This window comes from Sciurus vulgaris (assembly GCF_902686455.1).
Source record: "Sciurus vulgaris genome assembly, chromosome: 19".
Taxonomy (NCBI): Eukaryota; Metazoa; Chordata; class Mammalia; order Rodentia; family Sciuridae; genus Sciurus; species Sciurus vulgaris.
In genome coordinates this window covers 4,311,192-4,337,217 of record NC_136480.1, presented here as the reverse complement: position 1 = coordinate 4,337,217, position 26,026 = coordinate 4,311,192, and the positions used below count along the sequence as shown (strand labels likewise).

Below are 26,026 nucleotides of genomic sequence, written 5' to 3'. Positions count from 1 at the left end.
AGTGGCAAGGAATCTACCCTGGCTAGCTAAAGGGTACATACTTATCTGCTGGAGAGAGATGGAGTCTTACCTTTCTGGGGAGAATGTGGAGGCCATTCTTGCAGGCAGCAGCAGAATGGCAGGTGTCTTTGATTCATGAGGTATTCTGGGTGTGCAGGGAAGGGTAGATTGGGGAAGGGAGAAAATAGAAATGGGACAACTTTAATGTCAATAAAGGATTTGCCATAAATCCTCGCACTTTTCATGTGGCATGGAGCTGCAATAATGTAGCAGCTGGTTGATCTTTGGTAACCCTGTGGGGTGTTAGAGCCATATGTGAGATATAAGACCTTCATATAGCACCAGAGAACAGCCCTGGCAAGCTGCTTAACTTGCCTTTTGTCGGCCACCCACACACCAAATTTCTCTCACACAAAAGATGGTAGTTGCTCAGCTAGGGTAGACCGCACTGGACATAACAGGACTACATTCTACAAGGAGGGTTGGCACAGTGAGTTTGGAGATTCAATCATAGCTTGTCTGAGTGGTGACTGTGGTGACCCACAGCTTTCAGAAAATCACAGAAGTGCTGGACTTTCGATGGTCACTTTCCAGGACTCATCAGTCATTTAACTTTGACTGTGGGGAGAGTGAATGTGTTTTTGAGACTCAGGGATTGAATAAATATTACCTTTTTCTGTTCCCTGGTCTGGGAATCAAAATGTTAGCACAGAATGACTGAGGCAGCTGCAAACTTCTTGAATCACACAGCCTTTAATCATCAATGATGAAGGACATTAAATGAGGAATAGGTCCATCCTCTGATTGACCCACATTCTTGGTGGAAAATGAACCACTGGTCAAGGCGGGAGTCTGTGCTTACATAGGTTACACTGAGAGGTGAATTATGGACACAGCATGTCAGTTTGGACACTCAGGAAACAGGTTTTTGAGAATTTGATGTTTGTTTTCCTGGGCAATATTTTTACTTGGGGAATAATGGAGGATCTGGGATCAGCATTCAGTGCTTATCTCTTTCCCTTCAGGGTCCCATTGTACTGTCACTGGGAATGAATTAATTTGGGGAAGGAACAATCTTTGGATTCTTCTCAGAGACTGTCATTTTAGGCTTGATGGATGTCTCCTTCCCAGGACTTGTCTTGCCACAAGATGTTGTTCACTTCCTTTCTAAGGATTGTCCTGTCAGGGGGAAAGAATACATTGAAAATGAATCAATGTTATCAATGTCTAGCCCTCGTCCTCACTCCCTTTTCCAGGCTACAATACTTGGGGTTTGTCATTTTCCATATGTTACACCTGTGAGCTGCCAGATGGAACAGTGGGAAAGAGGTGGGTCTGATTGTCCCCTGGTTTGCTGGGCTCACTAACGTCTTTGCTAGTCTCAGATAAAGTTATGCTGACGCACTTGCAGACTTCCAAACCTGACTTCAAAATTGCTTTTGCACTGGTGCATGGCAATCCAAAGATGTTGTCTGGCACCTGGGCCAGCTTCCCACAGATGATTGCTGGGCTCATTGTGTCTTCTGTGGACTTCAGGAATCAAACATCCTCTGTATTGGTTAGGGTGTGTGATCATTTAGCCTCAGGAATTTCTTCATTAAATCTGTTTCTGGAATTTTTCAGCATTTTCTATCCTGTGTGGCAATTCCACCCTTTCTGCAAAGCAGCTTTCTCTAATTTTGTCCCTTTTTCTCACTTAATTTACTCAAACTATTTTTCTCACACTCTTTGCCCAATATTGAAAATTAGTGCAATTCCATTTTCATTCATCTCAGGAAGAAGCAGTATTCCCATTGAGTAGCTGAGCTATAAGAAATACTCCTTCACTTCTCACCCACCATCCTTCATCCCATTTTGTTGGGAGAAATCCTAGTTCTTGACCGGCAGTGGTGAACGTCTGAAGTGTGTAAATCTGCAGGGAGGAGCGTCCCGCTTCAGCACGTAAGAAAGCACACAACTCCTCCAAATTGACTCAGTGTTACCAAGGGAACCCCTGTAGAAACCTGGTGGTCTAACCCCCCCATGGTGCATTGTGATTGGAAAAGAAATCTATAAAATGCATAACTGTTCCTTCGGTAAACAAGTTTACAATCTGCTTGCCACAAGCTTGCAACCATCCAACTCCTGCAGTGTCATTTTTGATGTGAAGCTGCTTACGAGCCAATCTATATGAGCCAATCTGTCACAAGAGAAGCTACATCTTTTATCTTCTTTGCTACCAGGGATTGAACTGAGAGGTGCTTAAGCACTGAGCTACAACCCTAGCACTTTTTATTTTTTATTTGCCAACAGGGTCTCTCTAAGTTTCTTAGAGCCTCACCAAGTTACTAAGTGTGGTCTTAAACTCAGAATCCTCCTGTCTCAGCTTCCTGAACTTGTGGTATTAAATGCATGTGCAAGCATGCCTGCCCATTAGCTGGACTATATTTTAGGATGACTTCAGGTCAATTTCTCCTTAAGCCCGAGTGTAGTAAAATCATGTTGGGGCACGTTTTCTTCACTATTTAAAGAATTACTAATTATAATACTGGGAGATGAGTAATCCCTCTTGTGTGATGGAAGGATGGATGAAGTATTCATGTGAACATAAGGAACTTGTTTCCTTCCTAAGAACTTCATGCTTCTTATTAAAAAGTGTGAAAATAGAAAAGATTAATTTGTTTGACCTACTGATAGAAAAGGGCCACCAAAACCTCAAAGAGAAACTATGTAAAAATTAGGGCGATAGATTCTGCATCATTAATTAACAGTACTAATGCATCTGTGTTCTTTGGGTGAGGGCTCATTCTGCAGAGGGTAGTTCTGAGGCTGTGAAAATTCCTGAGAATATTCTTATTTTAGTTAAACATTTTTTTAGATCAAAGTCACATGGACAGAAAAATGAGGATATAATGCAGAGTTCCCATCTGCCTATTCACCTGAGGTTCCTCTGTAATTTACACCTTGCATTTCTGAAAGACTTATTATAATTATTGATGTCAATATATCATTATTAAACAGACTATTTGGTTTGTAATTCTATAACTATTGACAAAAATCATACTGTTGAGTAGCCACCATCACAGGGACTTACAGTTTAAGTTCACCACACCAAGGTTCCCCTTCTTCAGATGTTCAGTCTTCCCATTTTTCCTGAATCTCCAGCAACCTTTAATGTCTTCATGGCCTATTATTTCACATTTTTTCCTAGATTCAGAGTGATGTGGCATTTTAGAAGAGCTGTTTCCCATAGCAACATGTTTATGTGCTTACATGTTTATTAGCCACTTTCCTTTTATTGCTGGACTTAATCTTGTACCTCTTCCCCCAGAACTGAGGCCCAAATGAGGAATGCCATGATGATGGACTACCCATTATTTCTATGGTGTAGATTATTGTGAATATATCTATTCACAGTTGGTTGGCACCTCATTGTTAACCAGCACCTCATTGGTAACCAGATTCTGGTACCTACCTACCTCCCATGAGATCTCTGTCCTCAATGATAAGAGCTCCAATAATTCCCTAATGCCCATGCCACCAAGACATGGCCCTGCATACCAGATTCCCCTGAGCAATCTAGCCAACAATTTTTGACAAAAATTGCCATGTGCTATTTGATCTGAATAGCCGTCTTGAGATTTTTCTTAACTAACCACGCCATGAAACAGAATAGGAAGTCAGAATTTTCCCTGTGTAGTAATGAGTTTATTGCAACTGCTTTTGCTTTCCATTTTAATTTTCATTTGTTCCTTTCAGATATACATTACAGTAGAATATATTTTACATATCATACATACATGGACTATAATTTTCCATTCCTGTGGTTGTACATGTTGTGAAGATTCTCTGGTCATGTATTCAAATATGAACATAGGAAGTGATTTCCCATACATTCTACTGTATTTTTGTTTTCCATTCCCCTCCTTTCCCTTCATTTTCTTTGTCTAATCCAATGTACTTATATCTCACCACCCCATTAGTTACTTTAAAAATTGCAACTCTTCCTAGTGACTTGACAAAGTCAACAAGTCCAGAGGTGAAGCTTCTCCTCATAGCATAAAGTAACCCATGGTACCTCAAAATCAAAAGATATCAGGGAGCTCAAAGAAAAGAGTAAATCTTCAGACCAGAGGGGAATCCACCCAAGACTCCAGGGCTCTGCAAGGAAGACAAGGACACCACAAAGGGGAGAATTAGTGCCTTCCTGTGTTCCTCCAGGATGTCCAGTGTGGCTAGAAGTTTTCCTTCAGTCTCTTTCTGTGATTGGCAGAACTCTGATGTTTCCTCTTAGTTTTCTTTGTATTCAGTGACCTCAAGGACTTGAGGTGAAATTTTACATTATCCTCAGTAACTGATGTCACCAAGAAAGGAAGCAGACAGGGATCAGAGATTATTTTAGCTTAACACAAATTAATGACTTTTATTAAATATGAACCAAGATTTTAAATCAGTCATGTGTGTGTGCATGTGTGTATCTGTGTGTGTATGTTTGTGTGTTTTAGATAGGGTTTTGGTACATTTTCTGGGATTCAAGTGATTCTCTCACATTAGCCTCCTGAAAAACTACATGTATCAGTGTGTGCCATCATGCTGCCTAACCAGAGCCACACTTAACAAGTGACTCAAAACTAAATAAGTTCTGTTAGTCAGTTTTGTGTCTGTATAACAAATAACTGAGATAAACAACTTACAGATATGCCAATGTTTCTTTTGATTCACAGCTTTAGAGGTTTTGGTTGATCAATTGTTGATCATGTTGTTTTGGGGTGGTGGGACACGATGGAACAAAATTTCAGAGAGTAACAGAGATAAAAGTGTGGGACTCTAATGATCCCAGTAGAGTATGCTCCCAATGATGTACTGGGTTTCATCTCTCCCCTTCTGTTTTTCTTTCTCTGGTAGTCAGGATAGGATCCAGGTCTGAACATGCTAGGCAAGCACTCTACCACTAAGCCACATCCTCTGGTCCTAGGTCTCACCACTTACAAGCTCCCCCACATCCCAATAGCTCCATTTTGGAAACCAAGAATTCACCATATAAATGTTTGGGGCTGATGATGATCCAAACTCTCAACAACTTCTTTATACCTTTATCTAAGGACAACGAAGAGGGAAAAAGAACACCCAAACTCCAGACCACTCCCATGGGGCAGCCAAAAGGCTCTGATGTATATTGAGAAATTACAAGAAATAAACTCAGTAAGACCTCCAAACTGTAGGAGCATATTTGGTAGTTTTCAGTAGAATGTATATGCAACAGAATCATGTGAAAAGGGAAGCACAGGTTACTTCCATATACAAACAATATGATCTATTACCATTTACAGTTTGCATTAACAATTTAAAAACTAAATTCTGAAGAATTTTTTGCAAGAAGAAAAAATTGGGGGTCTGGAGAGATAGCTCAGTCAGTAGAGTGCTTGCCTTGCAAGCACAAGGCCCTGTGTTCAATTCCTAGCACCGCAAAAAGAAAAAAGAAAAAAAATGTTTGTGATAAACATCTTTTCAGATTTTATGTAAGTTCATGAAAGTTTAATCTTGGCTGTAGTGCAGAATCATCTTCTCGGTGGCAGAATAAACCACCACCTGTGGCCACTGGCTGATGTCATCCTATGGGACTAGATGTCTGCAGAGCTGACATCATGCTTCTCTTTGCTGCTTATGATGGTAATAAACTATAGAGCCCATTTAGGCTTGTTATATCCTCCCCAGCAGTGGGAAAGCTGCAATTGTGAACTTTATGGTCCTGTCAGTGAACTTATTGCAGCTTGGGGACTGTTTGACAATGACTTGTAGATAATGGCAAATAATTCTGAATAATCATGGGTGATTTCATTTGTAGCAGCAATTTCATGCACCTGGAATGTTACTTACTAATATCTCAAATACATTTCTATACACCTTGGTAATCAGATTAAAGCTAGTTTTTATTTTTTGACAGGGGTAGAATTCTCTTGACCATCTTACCCTGGTGCTATTCCAATTATCTCTTTATAATGATAAAGTATCTCAGTAGACTGGTAATCTTGTTATTGTATCTAATGTTTGACAATATCTCTTTTGCTGTAGGCAGCAAATAATTTCCCAATTGAAAAGAGGAAATTTTTCCATTTTCAGACTATCATAAACAAGCACCATCTGGTAAAAAACCTTTTTGATTATACCTCTCAGTTTCCAAGGTAATGACCCTGGGGTTTTAATTGGATACCCATCAAAACAAATGAATTGATGGCCTCGCATATATCCAAATGGGTAGGACCTATCATAAAGTGTACTAAGAACACTTTTAATGTTTTTTGATTGTGAATACATTTACATGATATATTTGTGAGATGGATCTACTGAGAAGAGTAATGGCACCCATGAAAAATTTATGTAGCTCACAGTAAGATTTTAGTTCTAAATACCTTGGTTGAGAGAACAAATATGGACAATGAACTGGAAAATCTAGTTCTACAATGAAAGGTAGGGAGTGAACAGGATGGGAGAAAAGACAGAAAGGGGAAAGGAAATTAGGAAGTAAAGAAAAAATTCATGACAAATAAGATACCCATAATTGGGCATGAAATATGTTAAAGAGGCCTCCTTCATGAGTGAGCCAGATTTCTGTGCATTCAGATGATTGTACCTTCCCTCAATAACTGTGGGTCCTCAGTTAATCTCCCATTTTAGTCCATCTCTCCACTTCTCTCATTCAAGCTTGAATTTGCAGATCTGTTTTCATTATTGATCACAAATCCACCAAGGATGTTTTATGGGCCATGACTCTTCATAGAAGTATTTTCTGCAGCTTCTGTATATTGCAGCTTAGCCAAGAGTCGGTGCTGTAAGATCCATGGATGCCATCCACCCAGGACTCTCTCATTTCCACTTTGCTACCTGAAAAATGGAACATCTTTGCTGTTATCTTTGAGTAGCCCTGGTTGTGTCCACCTGTGGTGAAGACATAGAGGAGCTGAGCTGGCCAGAACTGATTCACAGGCCCTTCTTCCTGTCTCTGGCTTATACTGTCAGTTACCACCCAAATTCAGGAATGAATAAACCACAGGGAGAAGGGTTACATTGCTAGGAAAATAGAAAAAAAAGGTGGGTCTACTCCAAAAGCCAAATACTAGTCACTCCTAATATCAACAAATGTTTATGGTATCAGACACAATTACTTGTTTTTAATGCATTTCTCAGTTACATGATTTGTCCTGCTGAATTAACATAAATTTTGTCAAATATCTGGAACATTATTTTTATTTTATTGGTTACAGAGTGTAATTGAGATGGATATTTTCTGTGTGTGTGTGTGTATCAGGAATTTAACCCAGGGGTGCTTAACTACTTCTACCAGTTTTTATATTGTATGTAGGTACAGGATTTGGCAAAGTTGCTTAAGGGCTCTCTAAATTGCTGAGACTGGCCTGGACTTACAATCCTCCTGCCTCAGCCTCCTAAGCCACTGGGATTAAAGGCATGTACCACCACACCCTGCTCTGAAATTGTTGGTTTTTTGCCACTTTAGAGTATATTTTTAATGTATGCTTTATTTAGTTATACATGACAGAAGAATAAATTTTGATTCATTGTACACAAATGGAGTACAACTATTCATTTTTCTGTACACGATGAAGAGTCACACCATTTATGAAAAATACATGTACATAGGGTAATGATCTTTGTCTCATTCAAACATCTTTCATTTCCACTGCCCCTCTTCTCCCCTCATTTCCCCCTACACAATCCAAAGACCCTCCACCAAACAGAAGAAAATGTATGCTGAGCTGCTATAAACACAGATAGGCTGCATCACTGTAGTGCACTGATTTTAAGTCCTTTTGGTATAGGCCAAGAACTGGGACATGAGGGTAAAATTGTGCTTTCATTCCAAGTTTTCTGAGGAATTTTTACACTGCTTTCCAGAGTGGTTGCACCAATTTCCAATCCCACCAGAAATGTATGAGTGTACCTTTTTCTCCACCTCCTCACCAACACTTATTGTTGCTTGTATTCTTGATAATAGCCATTCTAATTGGAGACAGATAAAATCTTAGGGTAGTTTTGATTTGCATTTCTGTAACTACTGGAGAAGTTGAACACTTTTTCATGTTCATTGATCACTTGTATGTCTTAAGTTTCTGCTCAATTCCTTACCTATTTATTGATTGGGTTATGTATTATTTTGGTGTTAAGATTTTTGAGTTCTTTATAAATTCTGGATATTAGTGCGCTAGCTGAAGTGTGTGTGGTGAACATTTTCTCCCAATGTGTAAGCTATCTCTTCACACTTTTGTTTCCTTTGCTGACAAGAGATTTTTAGTTTCAATCCATCAAATTTATTGATTCTTGTTTTTCTTTGTTGCAATGTGGAAGCATTGTTAAGAAATACTGGTTTTAAGTTAACATGATGAAGATCTGAGCATACATTTTCTTCTGTTTGGTGCAGGGTCTCTGGTATAATTCGAACGTCCTTCATCTACTTTGAGTTTTGTACAGGATGAGAGTAGTTTAGTTTTATGTTGCTGTACTGATTTACAGTTATCCTATCATCATTTGTTGAAGAGTATACATTTTCTCCAATGTATGTTTTTGCTGCTTTTGTGTAGTATGGGATAACTGTATTTATGTGGATTTGGCCCTGTTTTCTCTATTCTATAACATTGGTCTACCTGCCTATCTTGGTGCTCAATCCATGTAAGTTTTATTACTCTGGGCATTTTAATTGAAATCACATTGACTCTGTATAGCACTTTTGGTAGTATGGCCATTTTGACAATATAAATTCTGCCTATCCAAGAACATGGTAGATCTTACCACCTTCAAAGGAGTGCTTTAATCTCTTTCTTTAGTTTTCTATCATTCTCATTGTAGAGGTCTTTCATCTCTTCTGTTAGATCAATCCTCATGTATTTTTTTTTTTTTTTTGAGTCTATTGTGAATGGGGTAGTTTTTCTAATTTTTCTTTCAGAAGGTTCATCACTTAGGAATAGAAATGATTTTTATTCATTGATTTTATATCCTGCTAGTTGTCTGAATTCATTTATAATTTCTGCAAGTTTTCTGAGGGATTTTTGGATCCTACAGATACAGAAATATGTCATTGGCAAATGGTAATAATTTGAGTTTTTCTCTTCCTATTCATATCTCTTTAATTTCTTCCGATAGTTTCAAAGATGATTTTGAGTACAAGTGGTGAAAGAGGGCATCCCTGTCTTGATCCAGTGTTTTGAAGAAATGCTTTCAATTTTTCTCCATTTAGATAATAAAGCATATATACTTTTTTTCAAACCAGAGCCAAAATTTTAAATCAGGCTGAAAATTCATATGAAGTACTTTTTTAAAAAAATTTTTATTGTAAACAAATGGGATACATGTTGTTTCAGTTTGTACATGGAGTAACAGCATACCATAATATTCATGAATTTATATAATGATGTTTGATTCATTCCATTATTTTTTTCTCCCCCCCACCCTCCCACCTCTCTTTGTCCTCTATACAGTCCCTCCTTCCTCCATTCTTGTCCCCCTCCCACCCCCCATTAAGTGTCATCATCCGCTTATCAGTGAGATCATTCCTCTTTTGGATTTTTGAGATTGGCTTATCTCACAACATGATATTCTTCAATTTTACACATTTGCCTGCAAATGCTATAATTTTATTATTCTTTGTAGTTGAGTAATATTCCATTGTATATATATACCAGTTTCTTTATCCATTCATCAATTGAAGGGCATCTAGGTTGGTTCCATAATCTGCCTATTGTGAATTGAGCTGCTATGAACATTGATGTGGCTGTATCTCTGTAGTGTGCTGATTTTAACTCCTTTGGGTATAGGCCGAGGAGTGGGATAGCTGGGTCAAATGGTAGGTCCATTCCAAGTTTTCTAAGGAAACTCCACACTGCTTTCCAGAGTGGCTGCACTAATTTGCAACCCCACCAGCAATGTATGAGTGTACCTTTTCCCCACATCCTCACCAACACCTATTGTTGCTTGTGTTCTTGATAATCGCCATTCTAATTGGGGTGAGATGGAATCTTAGTGTAGTTTTGATTTGCATTTCTCTTATTACTAAAGATGGCGAACATTTTTTCATATATCTGTTGATTGCTTGTAGATCTTCTTATGTGAAGTGTCTGTTCATTTCCTTAGCCCATTTGTTGATTGGGTTATTTGTATTCTTGGTGTAGAATTTTTTGAGTTCTTTATATATCCTGGAAATTAGTGTTCTTTCTGAAGTATGAGTGGCAAAGATATTCTCCCACTCTGTAGGCTCTCTCTTTGCATTTATGATAGTTTCCTTTGCTGAGAGAAAGCTATTTAGTTTGAATCTATCCCAGTTATTGATTCTTGCTTTTATTTCTTTTGCTATGGGAGTCCTGTTAAGGAAGTCTGATCCTAAGCCAACAAGGTGAATATTTGGACCTGTTTTTTCTTCTATAAGATGCAGGGTCTCTGGTCTGATTTCAAGGTCCTTGATCCATTGTGAGTTGAGTTTTGTGCAGGGTGAGAGATAGGGGTTTAGTTTCATTCTGTTGCATATGGATTTCCAGTTTTCCCAGCACCATTTGTAGAAGGGGCTATCTTTTCTCCATTGCATATTTTTGGCACCGTTGGCTAGTATGAGAAAATTGTATTTATTTGGGTTTGTGTCTGTGTCCTCTATTCTGTACCATTGATCTACTTTTCTATTTTGGTGCCAATACCATGCCATTTTTGTTACTATTGCTTTGTAGTATACTTGAAGTCCTAGTATTGCCATACCCCCTGTTTCATTCTTCCTGCTAAGGATTGCTTTAGCTATTCTGGGTTTCTTATTCTTCCAGATGAATTTCATGATTGCTTGCTATATTTCTGTGAGGTACGTCATTGGGATTTTAATTGGAATTGCATTGAATCCGTATAGCACTTTTGGTAGTATGGCCCTTTTGACAATATTAATTCTGCCTATCCAAGAACATGGGAGATCTTTCCATCTTCTAAGGTCTTCCTTAATTTCTTTCTTCAGTGTTTTGTAGTTTTCATTGTAGAGATGTTTTACCACTTTGGTTAGATTGATACCCAAGTATTTTATTTATTTATTTTTTTTTGAGGCTATTGCAAATGGAGTTGTTTTCCTCATTTCCCTTTCAGTTGTTTCATCGCTTGCATATAAAAATGCTGCAGATGTATGTGTGTTGATTTTATAGCCTGCTATTTTGCTGAATTCATTGATGAGGTCTAGAAGTTTTCTGGAGGAGGTTTTTGGATCCTCTAAATATAGAATCATGTCATCCACAAATAGTGACAGCTTAAGTTCCTCTTTTCCTATTTGTATCCCTTTAATTTCTTTAGTCTGTCTAATTGCTCTGGCTAGAGTTTCGAGGACAATGTTGAATAGAAGTGGTGAAAGAGGACATCCCTGTCTTGTTCCCGTTTTTAAAGGGAATGGTTTCAGTTTTTCTCCATTAAGAATGATGTTGGCCATGGGCTTAGCATAAATAGCCTTTACAATGTTCAGGTATGTTCCTACTATCCCTATTTTTTTCTAGTGTTTTCAGCATGAAGGGGTGTTGTATATTGTCAAATGCTTTTTCTGCATCAATTGAAATAACCATATGATTCTTATCCTTAAGTCTATTGACATGATGGATTACATTTATTGATTTACGGATGTTGAACCATCCTTGCATTCCAGGAATGAACCCCACTTGATCGTGGTGCACAATTTTCTTCATATGTTTTTGGATACGGTTTGCCAATATTTTGTTAAGGATCTTTGCAGCTATATTCATCAAGGATATTGGTCTAAAATTTTCTTTCCTTGATGTGTCTTTTCCTGGTTTGGGTATGAGGGTGATATTAGCTTCATAGAATGAGTTCGGTAGGGTACCCTCCTTTTCTATTTCCTGGAATACTTTGAGAAGTATTGGAATGAGTTCTTCTTTGAAGGTCTTGTAGAACTCGGCTGAGAATATGTCTGGTAATGGGCTTTTCTTGGATGGTAGATTTTTAATGGCTTCTTCTATTTCATTGTTTGATATTGATCTGTTTAAATTGTGTATGTCCTCCTGTTCAGTTTGGGAGGAGCATATGTCTCTAGAAATTTGTCAATACCTTCAGTACTTCTATTTTGTTGGAATACAGATTTTCAAAATAGCTTCTCATTATGTTCTGTGTCTCAGTGGTGTCTGGTCTTCTCTGTCTTTCTCTTTCTTAGTGTGGCTAAGGGTTTATCTACTTTGTTTACTTTCTCAAAGAACCAAATTTTTGTTATGTCAATTTTTTGAATAGTTTCTTTTGTTTCAATTTCATTGATTTCAGCTCTAATTTTAATTATTTCCTGTCTTCTACTACTTTTGCTGTTATTCTGTTCTTTTTCTAGGGCTTTGAGCTGTAAATTTAGGTCACTTAATTGCTGCCTTTTCATTCTTTTCTGGAATGTGCTCCATTCAATGAATTTTCCTCTTAGTACCGCTCTCATAGTGTCCCAGAGATTTTTATATGTTGTATCATCATTCTCATTGACCTCTAAGAATTTTTTAATCTCCTCCCTGTTTTTTGTTACCATGTTTCATTCGATAGCATATTATTTAGGCTCCAAGTGTTGGAGTAATTTCCTTTTTTTACTTTGTCATTGATTACTACTCTTAGTCCATTATGATCTGAACACAAGGCAGTATCTCTATTTTTTTGCATTTCCTAAGGGCTGCTTTGTGGCATAACATATGGTCTATTTTTGAGAAGGCTCCTTGTGCTGCTGAGAAGTGTATCCGCTCGTTGATGGATGGAATATTCTAAATATGTCTATTAAGTCTAGGTTATTGATTGTGTTATTGAGTTCTATGGTTTCTTTAGTTGGATTTTGTTTGGAAGATCTATCTAGTGGTGACAGCGGTGCGTTAAAGTCGCCCAGAATTATTGTGTTGTGGTCTATGTGATTCTTGAAATTGAGAAGGATTTGTTTGATGTACAGGGATGCACCATTGTTTGGGGCATAAATATTTACTATCGTTATGTCTTCCTGATTTATGGTTCCCTTAAGCAGTATGAAATGTCCTTCTTCATCTCTTCTGACTAACTTTGGCTTGAAGTCCCTTTATCTAAGGATGGAAACCACCGCTTTTTTACTGGGTCCATGTGGGAGGTAGGTTTTTTCCCATCCTTTCACCTTTAGTCTGTGCATGTCTTTTTCTATGAGATGAGTCTCTTGCAGGCAGCATATTGATGGGTCTTTCTTTTTAATCCATTCTGCCAGTCTATGTCTTTTGATTGGTGAGTTTAGGCCATTAATCTAAAGGGTTATTATTAAGAAATGATTTGTATTCCCAGTCATTTGGCTTACTTTTGGTTTTTAAGTTGGCTTGGTTTCTCCTTTGAGTGGTTTTTCTCTAAGGTAGTTCCTTCCTTTGCTGATCTCCATTGTTGTTTTTCATTTCCTCCTCATGGAATATTTTGTTGAGATCATTCTGTAGTGCAGGCTTTCTATTTGTAAATTCTTTTAACTTTTGTTTATCATGGAAGGATTTTATTTCATCTTCAAATCTGAAGGTTAGTTTTGTTGGGTATAGGATTCTTGGTTGGCAACCATGTTCTTTCAGAGCTTGAAATATGTTGGTCCAGGCCCTTCTAGCTTTTAGAGACTGGGTTGAGAAGTCTGCTGCTATCCTTATTGGTCTGCCCCTATATGTAATCTGATGCTTTTCTCTCGCAGCCTTCAAAATCCTATCTTTATTTTGAATGTTAGGCATTTTCATTATAATGTGCCTTGGTGTGGATCTGTTGTGATTCTGTGCATTTGGTGTTCTGTACGCCTCTTGTATTTGATTTTCCATTTCATTCTTCAGGTTGGGGAATTTTCTGATATTATTTCATTGAGTAGGTTGTTCATTCCTTTGGTTTGTTTATCTGTGCCTATCTCAATCCCAATAATTCTTAAATTTGGTCATGATATCCCATAGTTCTTAGAGATTCTGTTCATGATTTCTTACCATCTTCTCTGTTTGGGTGACTTTATTTTCAAGATTAAATATTTTGTCTTCATTGTCTGAGGTTCTGTCTTCCAAGTGGTCTAGTCTGTTGGTGATGCTTTCCATTGAGTTTTTTATTTGGTTTATTGTCTCCTTCATTTCAAGGATTTCCATTTGGTTTCTTTTGAGAATCTCTATCTCTCTGTTGAAATGATCTTTTGCTTCCTGCAGTTGCTCTTTCAGCTTATTGATGTTATCATTCATTGCCTGCATTTGCTCTCTTATCTCATCCTTTGCTTCGCAAATCATTTTAATCATGTAAAATCTGAAGTCCTTTTCTGACATTTCTTCTAACATACTGTCATTGGATTCTATTACTATAGAATCTAGATTTGTTTGGATCATTTTCTTCCCTTGTTTTTTCATGTGGCTCATGTATCTTCCCCTCTAGCAGTGCAGATCTGGGGTATTGCAGATTTTCTCCTATAGGCTTATAGTGGCCCTATAGGTTTCCAAAATCTTTTCTTTAAGGGGAGATCACTATTAGCAGTTCCCAAACCAGACACTATGCAATCCTAGACCAAATAGCCCCTAAGACAATAACATCATGTAAATAAGGGAGAAAGCGACTCTGAGGAAACAGGTAAACAGAAGGAAATGAAAGCAAGAAACATAAAGAAATAAAAACTTAATTATTTTTTTAAAAAAGGAGAAAAAATAAAATCTACTGTATAATAGTCATATTGTAATGAAACCTCCCAGTGTTCAGTAGCCTGATGTATGAGAGGTACCTGAGAATGAGCTTCAAGCCTCCAGCAGGCGTTGCAGGATGGGATTTGCCCCACTCGAAGATCGGAGCTTCAGCTTCCAGGATTATCCAAGATGGCTGCTCTGGCTTCCAAATGTGTTTGCAAATGGGGAGCTGCAGCTCAGGGGTGGACGTGGTTAGCTGGAGGTCCTGAAGACAGGATGCTGTTGGTCTGGCAGGGGTCCTGGTGATCGGGTGTGTTTGGTGTGGTTGTGGTATCCTGGAGGCCGGGTGAAATCATTTGGTCTGGTGTCCTGGTGATAAGGCGCAGTCAGTTGGTCTGGGTGTCCTGGCGGCAGGGAGCAGTCACTTGATGTGAGGGCCCCAGAGGCAGGGATTGGTCGGGCTGAGGGATCCTGGAGATGGGGCTCAGTCAGTCCGGCCAGGGGTCCTACAGGGCCTGGCTGTTGTCTCAAAAGGGCGGTAGCCACGTGTAATCAAACCTGCAGGTACTGTGACAGTGAAGTTCCAGGCAGCAGCAGGCAGCTGGTTCTCCCCTGGCGGTCCGCGGTCAGTCTGCTGGCAGCTGTCGGACGATCGGGAGGTGACCCTCGAGCGTTGGGTGATGGATAGGGGTAAGGCAGGCGATGGACAGGCGAGAGGCAGGCAAATGGCGGATGATAGATGCCTAACAGTGAGCAATCTGCTCTCAAAAAAGGCGTCGATATGCTGGGAGACTGCAGGTCATCACAGCAGACAAATGGGGTAAAAAGTAGGGGATCGATAAGCAGCAAAAACTGCCTCAGTGAGAAACAGATATCCTCTGCTTGAATCCGGCATTGCGGAGCGACAAGGAACCAAGCATATATACTTGGTATGTATAGTTCATCTTCTGTCATATATAATGCCTCCAGGATATAGATAATATGATTGTCCCTATTCTATAGATAAGTCAACCAGTTTACTATTATAGACTCTTCACATTCACACTTGTACTAAATGGAAGATCACACCTGTAAATTCAAACAATGTGTACTAAAAATACACATTTATCAACATTTGCTCGTTTACTATATAAAGATACTTGCTATGGTAATAAAGTTGAATGAAGGCAGCTCTGAAATCACACATCTATGGTTTGTCTACTCCATTGACTCATTGGTTGGGAAGTGTACTAGTCAGGGATCTCTACAGAAAGATTGAACAGAAAGTACAACTGTGTAAAGGGATAGGTTTACACGCTGAATAGTCCACAATTGCTTTCTGCAGTTGGAGAGCTGGAAGAACCTGTAGCTGTGCAGTCTAAGAAGTGAAAATCCCAGAACATGAGGGAGCAACAGTGCTACCCTAGTCTGAGACCAAGGCTTCTAAAAACTACCTGGAATCACTGGCAGAATCCACTTTGGAAGAGTGAAGAAGCAAGTGTCCAATATCCTCAGACAACTGAAGAAGCAAGCAAGAACTCATTCAAGAAGAGTCAATCTTGCCCCTACATCTACTTCCTTGTTCTTCCAACTTTTATTCCATCCAAACTACTATCCTATTCAGTGGTTCTGCCCATGCTACAGAAGCACCTCCACTTCAGTTAACTATCCTGCTTTCCAATCATTCCTAAACATGCCCTCATGGACACACCCAAATCCTCTTAATCATCTGTGTCTTTTATTCTAATCAAGTTGACAATTCAAATTAACCATGATAGGAAAGTGGAATTATTTAGTTATGCAATCCACCCATTTGAATTTACCAAAAATTGTAGAGCATTCAATATGTATCTGACCATTCACAAGATGACAAATATAAAAATCAAATAAGATACAGCCTCTGAAAACCACAAGTTGAGGTAAAAATGGGAAAATATTTTCTAAGACACAAGATAAATTATACCAGGGAGTAAACCTAGGAATGTTTAATCTCTGAGTCACATTGGTAGCCCTTTTTATATTTTATTTTGAGACAAGAATTCAGTACATTGCTTGGGTCCCTCACTAAGTTGCTGAGGCTGGATTTGAACTTGTGATATTCCTGACCCAGACTACATATGATTTTGAAGGTACAGAAAACCAGATGCAATGTGGGAGACCAGGAATGGAGAAAAAAAACCCACTCGTTATTGAGTAAAATGAAATGATGCCTTCTAGAGGGAGTCAGGAAAGAATGAATCAAGAGGGATCCACATGCCTCCTCAATAGCTATGTGTATGCTGAGATTGATGGATCTGTCGAGATCTTTGATAAAGAATTTTTCAGCTTTTCTCCTCACTTATCTTTTGATTCCAATATGATACCATTATTGAGATATGCATTTTTCTCTGATGTGGTCCTTCGGATCTCAGGCAAAACCATTCTTCTTCTCTTCCACAACTTCCCATTCCTTCTACAGCACAGGCTCAAGCCCACAGATCTGACCATTGGTCGCCTGGCTCCATCTTGCCTAGAAATGCTGCTCATCATGGAACTCATAGCTACAGAGGTTCTTTTGTCTCAGAATTTGGGGGATGACATCAAATGTAAATCACTCATCTACTTGCATAGGTTGTTGAGGGGATTCTCCATTTGTGCCACCTGCCAGCAGATTGTACCCCAGATGATCAACCTCAACCCCAGAAACTCCTGCTTGGCAAACCCCAAACATAAGTCCACATCAGAGACCATGTTCCTTCTTTTCCTGTGGGTCTTCTACATGTCAGTCAGTGTCCACTTCTCAATTTTTGCTGTTATAAACTCCATGGTCAATATGCATGGTCTTATATTTATTACTGAATCCTACACAATTTGACTCATAAGTTATTTTCTACATTGGGAATATTCAGTGATTTTTTTTGGGGGGCTCATGGGCCTCTCAAGTGGGTACATGGTGACTCCGTGTGCAAGTGTAAGAGGTAATCCCAGCACCTTCACAGTACCATCTTGCCTTTAACTGCATCCTCAGAAAAATGAGCCACACGGTCCATTCTGTTGTTCATGGGATTCTTTATGTTCCTCTACAGTTTGGACTACATCATCTCTTCTTCAAGTATTATGCAAAACAATGACCCAGTCCATGATTCTAGCCCCATCATGGTGGTTAGCAGCTATCCAAAATTAGTACTTTGCTGTAAATCACTAATGAGAAATGATTTATGAATTTTTGAAATCCTTATAGCATATATTCCCTTATAAAGAGTATACTAATTAATTATTAAATGATGGGTGAGTTCTGTTAATGAGCCACTGAACAGTTTTGTAATCGTGACATAGTCTGTGTATATTCTAGGTTAAATAAATACATGGTTTTATAATTTTTAGATAAATCATTTTACTTTTGTACATGTGGACTGCAAATATGTAATAGATAATTCAATCATTTACCTCTGAGTTGACACAAAATTTGACACTTCTCCTTGATATCAGGAAAGGATAATTGGGAGGTGGGGCTAAATTTCATGACTAATGTTAACCCATACTGATATATACATACAAAAGTACAGCAACTTTTTTAAGTCTATAGTCTCAATAATCTCCTTTTTACCTAATTAAATATGTTAACATTTATCACTATAAATTAATACATGGTCCATTAACTGTACTTCTATGTGCTCAGCAGGAAAAAAGTTGAACTCAGGGATTGAATCTAGTATTTGTATTCCTATGCTTATAGTTGTATCATTTACAGTAGCCCATGGTAGAAAGAACACAATGTCCCAAGTAGATAAATCTATAATCAAAGTCTGGTATGGAATTATTTGACTTTCCACAGGAAGGAAATTATGGCATATGGTTCATCCCAGATGAAACTTCAAGACCCTGTGTCAAGTTCAATGTATTACAAAAGAAAAAAATATTGTAATATTTCATATGTAGAAAGTAAAGTTAGATTCTTCTAATTTTTAGGATCAGAAAACAGAATGGCACATTTTAGAGACTCAGAAAGAAGAGCAATGGGGAATTCTAGCTTGAATGATAGAGTTGATTTTGAAAGAAAAAAGTTACTGGGGATGGCTGGTAGTTGAAGTTCTACAATAATATGAATGCAGTTAATACCACTAAAAATTAAAATGATTACTCTTACATCATATATACTTTCTGTAATAAGCATAGAAATAAAATGACACTGGATATAGCTCAGTAGTAAAGCTTCCCAGTATCGAATCTTTTAAATATGAAAAACAACTTAAGCATGAAACATAATCAAATGCATGGGAATAAACATAACAAGGGAAGTGGAAGACATTAACACTGAAAATCTTCCAATGTTGGAGAAATTAAATCATTTACAAATAGTTGGAAAGAAATCCTTTGTTCATGGATTGAGAGCAACAATATTGTTAAAATGTCCATCCTATTCGAAGCAATCTAAAGGAGGCCATGAGGACTTCTATAGAACAAAGAAGAAGGCATCAAATTTCCTGAGTATTACATACATGTAGAAATTAAAACATTGTGATTCTGGAATAAGAGTAAACATAATAGACAAATGAAAAGGAAGGAAAACCCAGAAAGAAGTCCATACATACACCATCACTCTCTCACTCTTTTAATTTATTTTACCCAGAAATACGTCCATACATACACCATCACCCTTTCATTATAGATGCCAAAAATCTGTAATGGGAATGGTGAGCCTTTTACAGCTTTTATGATCTACTCAACAGATGGTGCTTGTGAAACTTCATATCCACATACAAAAGAAATTAGAACTTTATCTTACATCATACTAAACAAGAAATCAAAACAAATTAAAGATTGACATGTGGTACCTGAATCTACAATACTCCTATAAGAATATGTGGAATACATTTCATTTACCAATCTCTACCCATCTTCTCACACCTAAGGTGTTAGATGTACTAATGTATAATTATAAGAAAATATCATATTGTATACCATAAATAGGTGCTATTATTATGGGTCAATCCAAAATTTATTTTAAATTTTTATTCTAATTAATTATGCAAGACAGCTGCATGCATTCATGTATTTTGATCAATCATAAACAAAGGAGCATAATTTCTCATTTTCTCAGAAGTAATGTCTGTTTCACTCTATTATTTTTTCTACCCCCATACCCCTTCCCCTCTTTACACTCCCCTCTACCTAATGTAAAGAAACTTTTTCTCTAGCACACTCCCCTTATTGTGAATTACCATTCGCATATTCAAGCAAACATTCCACTTTTGGTTTTTTGGATTTGACTTATTATGCTTAGACTGATATTCTCCAACTCCATCTATTTGCCAGAAAATGCCATAATTTCATTTTTTCTTAATGTTGAGTAATATTCAACCACACCCACACATTACATATATACATATATATGTATATTTATATATACATAAATACACACATTTCATTTATTCATGTTTGAAGGACACCAAGCATAGTCTCATAGTGTTGCTATTGTGAGTCAAGCTGCTATAAACATTGGTGTGGCTGCAACACTCAAAAAATTTAACACCAAAAAATAAACCCAATTAATATAAGGGGTATAAAAGTGAATAAACAATTAACAGAAAAAGACATAAAATTGACCAACATGTATATGAAAAAATGCTCAACATCTCTTAGCAAGAAGAGAAATGCAAATCAAAATTACTCTAAGATTCCATCTCACTTCAATGGCAATTATGAAGAATACAAGCAACAAAAAATGTTGGTGAGGATGAGGGGGAAAAGGTACACTCAGGCATTTGTTGGTAGGAATGCAAATTGGTGCAACCAGTATGGAAAGCAATTTGGAGATTCCTCAGAAAACTTGGAATGGAACCACCAATTGATTCAATTATTCAATTACTCAGTTTATATCAAAAGGACTTAAAATCAGCATACTACAGTGATGCAATCACATCATTGTATATTTTTATCTTATATTGCATTTATTGATTTGTTTTTGTGATGCTGGGGCTGAAACCAAGGGCTATGCACATGCTAGGCAATGACTTTATCACTGACCTACACACACCGCTCAATAAAAAAAAAAAAAAATTAACTCTGAGGAAAAATTTTAAAAGAAAATAGGTGTGGTGGTGTATACCTGTAATTCCTGTGACTTCAGAGGACATGGCTATTCCATTAGGGATACCAGGGTCTGATATAATATCACCAAGGTCCCTGCTGCCTTGTTACATCTGAGATATCTCTGCTACGTGTGCGAATAACCACCATATTGTTGCAGAAGCAGGAGAGAGTCTTGCAAGGTGGCAGTAGGTTGGAAGAGGGTATGAGAGCATCTTGATTCCAGCTCACCCAACCAACCTGCCCAGCACCCACTGGGCTTCCAGACAACATGGGAACACTTGCTGGTACCTGACATAAACCTGCTCCACAACGTCTCCCTAGTAGAGCATCCACTGATTTACTGGTCCCACTGGTATGGCAATCAACAGGGGCTCCCAACCACCTTCTAGCCACTAACATGGCCCAGCACTTGCAGGTATGTGGCTGATCCATAGGTCTCAATACCTGGTCTTGATCTGCCCAAGACTGGAAAATTTTCCTAGACAGGCACCCAGATCCCAGCACTCAGCACCCAGGACATCTAGGAAGAGAAGTTCCTGATTAGTATGTCAAAAGGGTGGAGGCAGGAGAGATATAATTTAGAGTCTGAATAAGAGACCAGGAACTGTGGGGCCCACAGGTGAGGTAAAGGGCTAAGACCAGGGTCCTGCATCACATGAGTGGACCCCAAAGGAGAGTCCGTGGGAGAAGTCTTCCAGTGGGACAGACAATTGCTATACCCCACCTCCAGGATTCTGACCTCCAAGTCTAGTACCCCCAACTGTAGTAACTTTTACCATGCTGAGGGTGGAGTTACCAACAAACTCTGGAGAACCACAATTATCAGATGAGAAAGGAAATAGAGAAGATATTTATTTCCAATGGAAACAACTATTCAATCTTCCTTCAAGGATCCTTTTCCACCCCTAATTTTTTTTTTTTTTTTTTTCATTGCCTGCTCTCAAATCCCCAACATTTATGAAATCAAGTAGTTTTCATATGTCAGGACTGGGATTTGAGTAGTGTATTATACTTTGGTTGTATATTCTTTTTTTTTTTTTTTCATGTTTCTCTTTTTTTTACTCACTCTACTTTCCTTTTATTTATCTGTTTCCTTGAAGTCTCTTTCTCTTTCCTCCTGCTAACAACCAACTTCTTTTGATTAGTCTTTCACACTTTCTGTGATCAAACACCTCTAAAATATCACCTCCTACCTCATTAACATCACATCCTACACTCCTCTCCTGTTCTCTATCCACCATTAGAAAATGTAGGCCTTACTGCAAAACTAATATTTTTGTTGTAGATGATAATTGAACACATCATCTTTGCTTATTGTAACACAACTCTTAACATTTTAGGAAGGGATATTTTGTTTAGGATTCCTACTATTTGCATTGAGTAATGTTAATATTGATATCTCTCTTAAAGGTCAAGTATGGGAAACCTGCAGGTACACTTGAAATCTCTAGGATGGAAATTATAATAACTCAGATCTGTGCTGCATGAGGAAAAGACACATGAAGAACATGAGAAAACAAAGGAAGAATACACCCCAAACAAATCAAGATGCTATATTAATAGAATACATTGACTGCATTGTAGAAATGTTAGAAATGGTTTTCAGAATGTACATAATTAAAATGAACTGTGAAATACAGGAGGATATATGAGAGCAAATTTAAGCAAAGAACCATCGCTTTAATAAACAGTTGAAAGATCAAATGCAGGAAACAAAAGATTATTTCAGTACAGAGATGGAGAGTCTAAAATAAAAAGAAGCAGAAATCCTTGCAATAAATGATTTGGTTCAAATCATTGAACCAAATTCAAATCTCAATGGAAAGCTTCACGAATGAACTAGATTACTTGGAAGATGGAACCTCAGACAATGAAGACAAAATATTTCATCTTGAAAATAAAGTTCACTACAAAGAGAAGATCGAAAGAAATCAAGAACAGAACCTCCAAGAATTATGAGATAATATGAAAACCACAAATTTAAGATTTGGATTGAGAAAGACACAGAATTACAAACCAAATGAATGAAAAATCTGCTCAATGAAATAATGCAGAAAATTTTCCAAACCTGAAGAATGAAATGGAAAATGAATTACAAAAGGCTTACAGGACACCAAATGTATAAAATTACAACAGACCCACACTAACGCATATTATGATAAAAATGTCTAACATACAAAATAAAGACAAAATTTTAAAGTCTGTGAGAGAAAACCATCAGTTTTCATATAGCGGGAATCGAATATGAACATCAGCAGATTTCTCAGTCCAGACACTAAAGACTTGGAGGTTGGAACAACATATTTCAAAGTCTAAAATAACATGGAAGCCAACCAAAAATCTTATACCCAGCAAAACTAACATTCAGATTTGATGATGAAATAAAAATCTTCCACGATAAACAAAAGTTAAGAGAATTTACAAATTGAAAGCATGGACAACTGAACATTCTAAGAAAAATATTCCATGAGGACAAAATGAAAAACAATAATGAAAGTCAGCAGAGGGAGAAAGTACACTAGAGAAAAAGTCAATCAAAGGGGAAACCAAGTCAAGTTAAAAAACAAAAAGGAACTCCGGTTAAGAGCTTTGCCTCATTCTTTACATTCACATGAATTTTCTCCAATATGAATTCTCTGGCAGTAAGAAAGTGTTGAGTTGAAAATCTTTGCCACAGTCCATACATTTGTATGGTCTGTCATCACTATAAACCTTGTTATGTTTAATAAGGGTTGGACAATCCTTGAAGCCTTTGCAGCACTCTTTAAATTCATCATTAAGAATCCTGTGGTGTTGAATAAGATGTGAGCTATGAATAAAAGCTTTTCCACATTATTTGCATTTATATGGCTTCCCTGCAGTATGAAGAGTCTGGTGTTCAGTCAGAGTAGAGATGAATTTAAAAAGGTTTGCCTCATTCTTTACATTTGTATGATCTCTCATCCCTATGAATCCTCTGGTGTCTAATAAGTCCTGAACTATACTTAAAGCCTTTTCTACATTCCTTACATTCATATGGTCTCTCATCCCTATGAACCCTCCAGTGTAGACTAAGTTCTCTACTACACTTAAAGCCTTTGCCACACTTCTTACATTCATAAGGTCTGTCATCCCTATGAATCTTCTGGTGTTGAACAAGAACTCTTCTAAACTTAAAGCCTTTGCCACATTCCTTACATTCATATGGTCTCTCATCCCTATGAATCCTCTGATGTTGAATAAGGGCTGTAGTAAACTTAAAGCCTTTGCCACATTCCTTACATTCGTATGGTCTCTCATCTATATGAATCCTCTGGTGTCGAGTCAATTGTGAAATATGAGTAAATACTTTCTCACATTCTGCACATTTGTAGGGCCTCACTCCAGTATGAATCTTGTGGTGTTGAATAAGGACTGCACTATACTTAAAGCATTTGCCACATTCCTTACATTCATATGGTCTCTCATCACTATGAATTCTCTGGTGTCTAAATAGGTTTGTACTATACTTAAAGGCTTTGCCACATTCCTTACATTCATATGGTCTCTCATCACTATGGATCCTCTGGTGCTTAGTAAAGTGTGAAAACTGAATAAATCCTTTCCCACATTCTGCACATTTGTAGGGCTTCTCAGAAGTATGAATCTTCTGGTGTTGAATAAGGAATGAGATATATTTAAATTCTCTTTCACATTCATTACATTTGTATGGCCTCTCATTACTATGAATCCTGTGGTGTTTAATAAGTGCACTAATACTCACAAAGCATTTCCCACACTGCTTACATATATATGGTCTCTCAACCCTATGAATCTTCTGGTGTCGAATAAGGCCTCTATTATACTTAAAGCCTTTGCCACACTCCTTACATTTGTAAGGTCTCTCATAACTATGAACTCTCTGGTGTTCAGTGAAGTTTGAAAATCGTGTAAATGCTTTACCACATTCTGTACATTTGTAGGGCTTCTCTCCAGTATGAATCCTCTGGTGTTGAGTAAGGCTTGAGGCATATTTAAAATCTTTTTCACATTCTATAAACTTGTATGGTCTCTCATCACTATGAATCCTTTGGTGCTCAGTAAGTTTTAAGATGTAAATAAATGCTTCTCTACATTCTTTACAAGGATAGGGCTTCTCTCCAGCATGATTCTTCTTGTGTTTAGTAAGGACTGACCTTTGATTAAAATCTTTACCACAATCTTCACATCTATAGGGCTTATCATTACTGTGGAAAAGGGTTGAGAAGTCCTTAAATGCTTTAACACATTTCTTCAATCTGTACGGCATTCTTCCCACCTGAATGTTCTTGCACTGAATAATTCTTGTGATTTTATTTAAAATTCTTCCACCTTGTTGATATTTGCAATCTTTTCCTTGAATATGGATGCTTGGAATGATAAAATTTGAGCACTGATGAAATACTTGTTTGCATTTGTTGCCTTTGTAAAGCTTCTTTGTAAAATGGTCACAATGATATTTTCTAGGATTTAAAAAATATTAAATATTTGTGAGTTTCACTGCATTTCTTACATTTTTCACCAATACAAATGCACTCATATTTATTTAGGGTAGAGACCTGGAGAAAAGATCTTGAAAGTTTTATGATAAATGTAGGATTCTCACCACATAGCTATACCTGATTCTATATTAAGTAATAATGTATAAGTACAGATCTTCCTACGTTCATTAAAATGTTATATTTTGACACAAGGAAGGACTGTTTGTTGAACGTGGAACAACAGATACTTCATTATGTTAAAAAAACTGATCATACTTAGTAATTTATTTTATATTACTAAATCAATTATCTACAAAAATATTTGAGTAAAACTTTAAAGAAATTCTACATTTCAAATGTTTATTGTTATGAACTGAAGCATGCAACAGATTTTATTTCATAATTTCAAATTTCATTTCACAAGGTTATATTATCAAAAATTAAGTGCAGATAAATTTTCAAGACACTCAAAACCGTCCTCAAAACTGACTAGCAAAATTGAGGTTTTTCTGAGTCTTCATATGTTCTTGGTATCGATTTGTGATAAAAATTGTATTATGCAGCTATCTCACAACTATTATATTCACCATGAGAATATTCCTGAACATTACTCTCCTCCACATATTTCCATTCTTTCTTTAAGCATATATCTTCAATGTCACAGTTTCCATACCTTCCCTTTATCACCTGATGGAATGAACGTTTTATTCCCACCTCTGATGAAAATTCTTGGGTTTGATGAGAATACATAACTGAAAGGAAATCAAAGAAATAAATTATTTGATTTGCTACACTCTTGTGAATATACTTTGCAAAAAAAAAAAAGGAAGTTATTTTCAATGTGAGGACATCAGAAAGGGAACAGCAAAGAAAATCCAAGATTATAAT

The 26,026-nt window shown here is 37.3% G+C and overlaps 1 protein-coding gene across 9 annotated transcripts in view; it reads right to left on the bottom strand.

Annotated features, from left to right (window-relative positions):
- The window catches only part of LOC306650342 (uncharacterized protein), a 94,648-nt gene that overhangs the window by 3,685 nt on the left and 64,937 nt on the right, over window positions 1-26,026 (bottom strand). For 2 of the 9 annotated variants that reach the window (XM_079122257.1, XM_079122258.1), the window contains 2 exons: window positions 25,812-25,890; window positions 22,507-25,120 (listed from right to left, as the gene is read on the bottom strand). The exons of 1 other annotated variant lie outside the window; for it this stretch is intronic. In XM_079122257.1, coding sequence (XP_078978383.1) covers window positions 23,575-25,120; window positions 25,812-25,890 — 1,625 coding nt within the window. In that variant the 3' untranslated portion in view covers window positions 22,507-23,574. Of the gene's footprint in view, window positions 1-508; window positions 1,180-3,870; window positions 4,326-21,104; window positions 21,181-22,506; window positions 25,121-25,811; window positions 25,891-26,026 lie in introns of those variants that run through there. 6 more of the 9 variants (XM_079122259.1, XM_079122260.1, XR_013760880.1 and 3 more) reach the window with 5 other exon arrangements.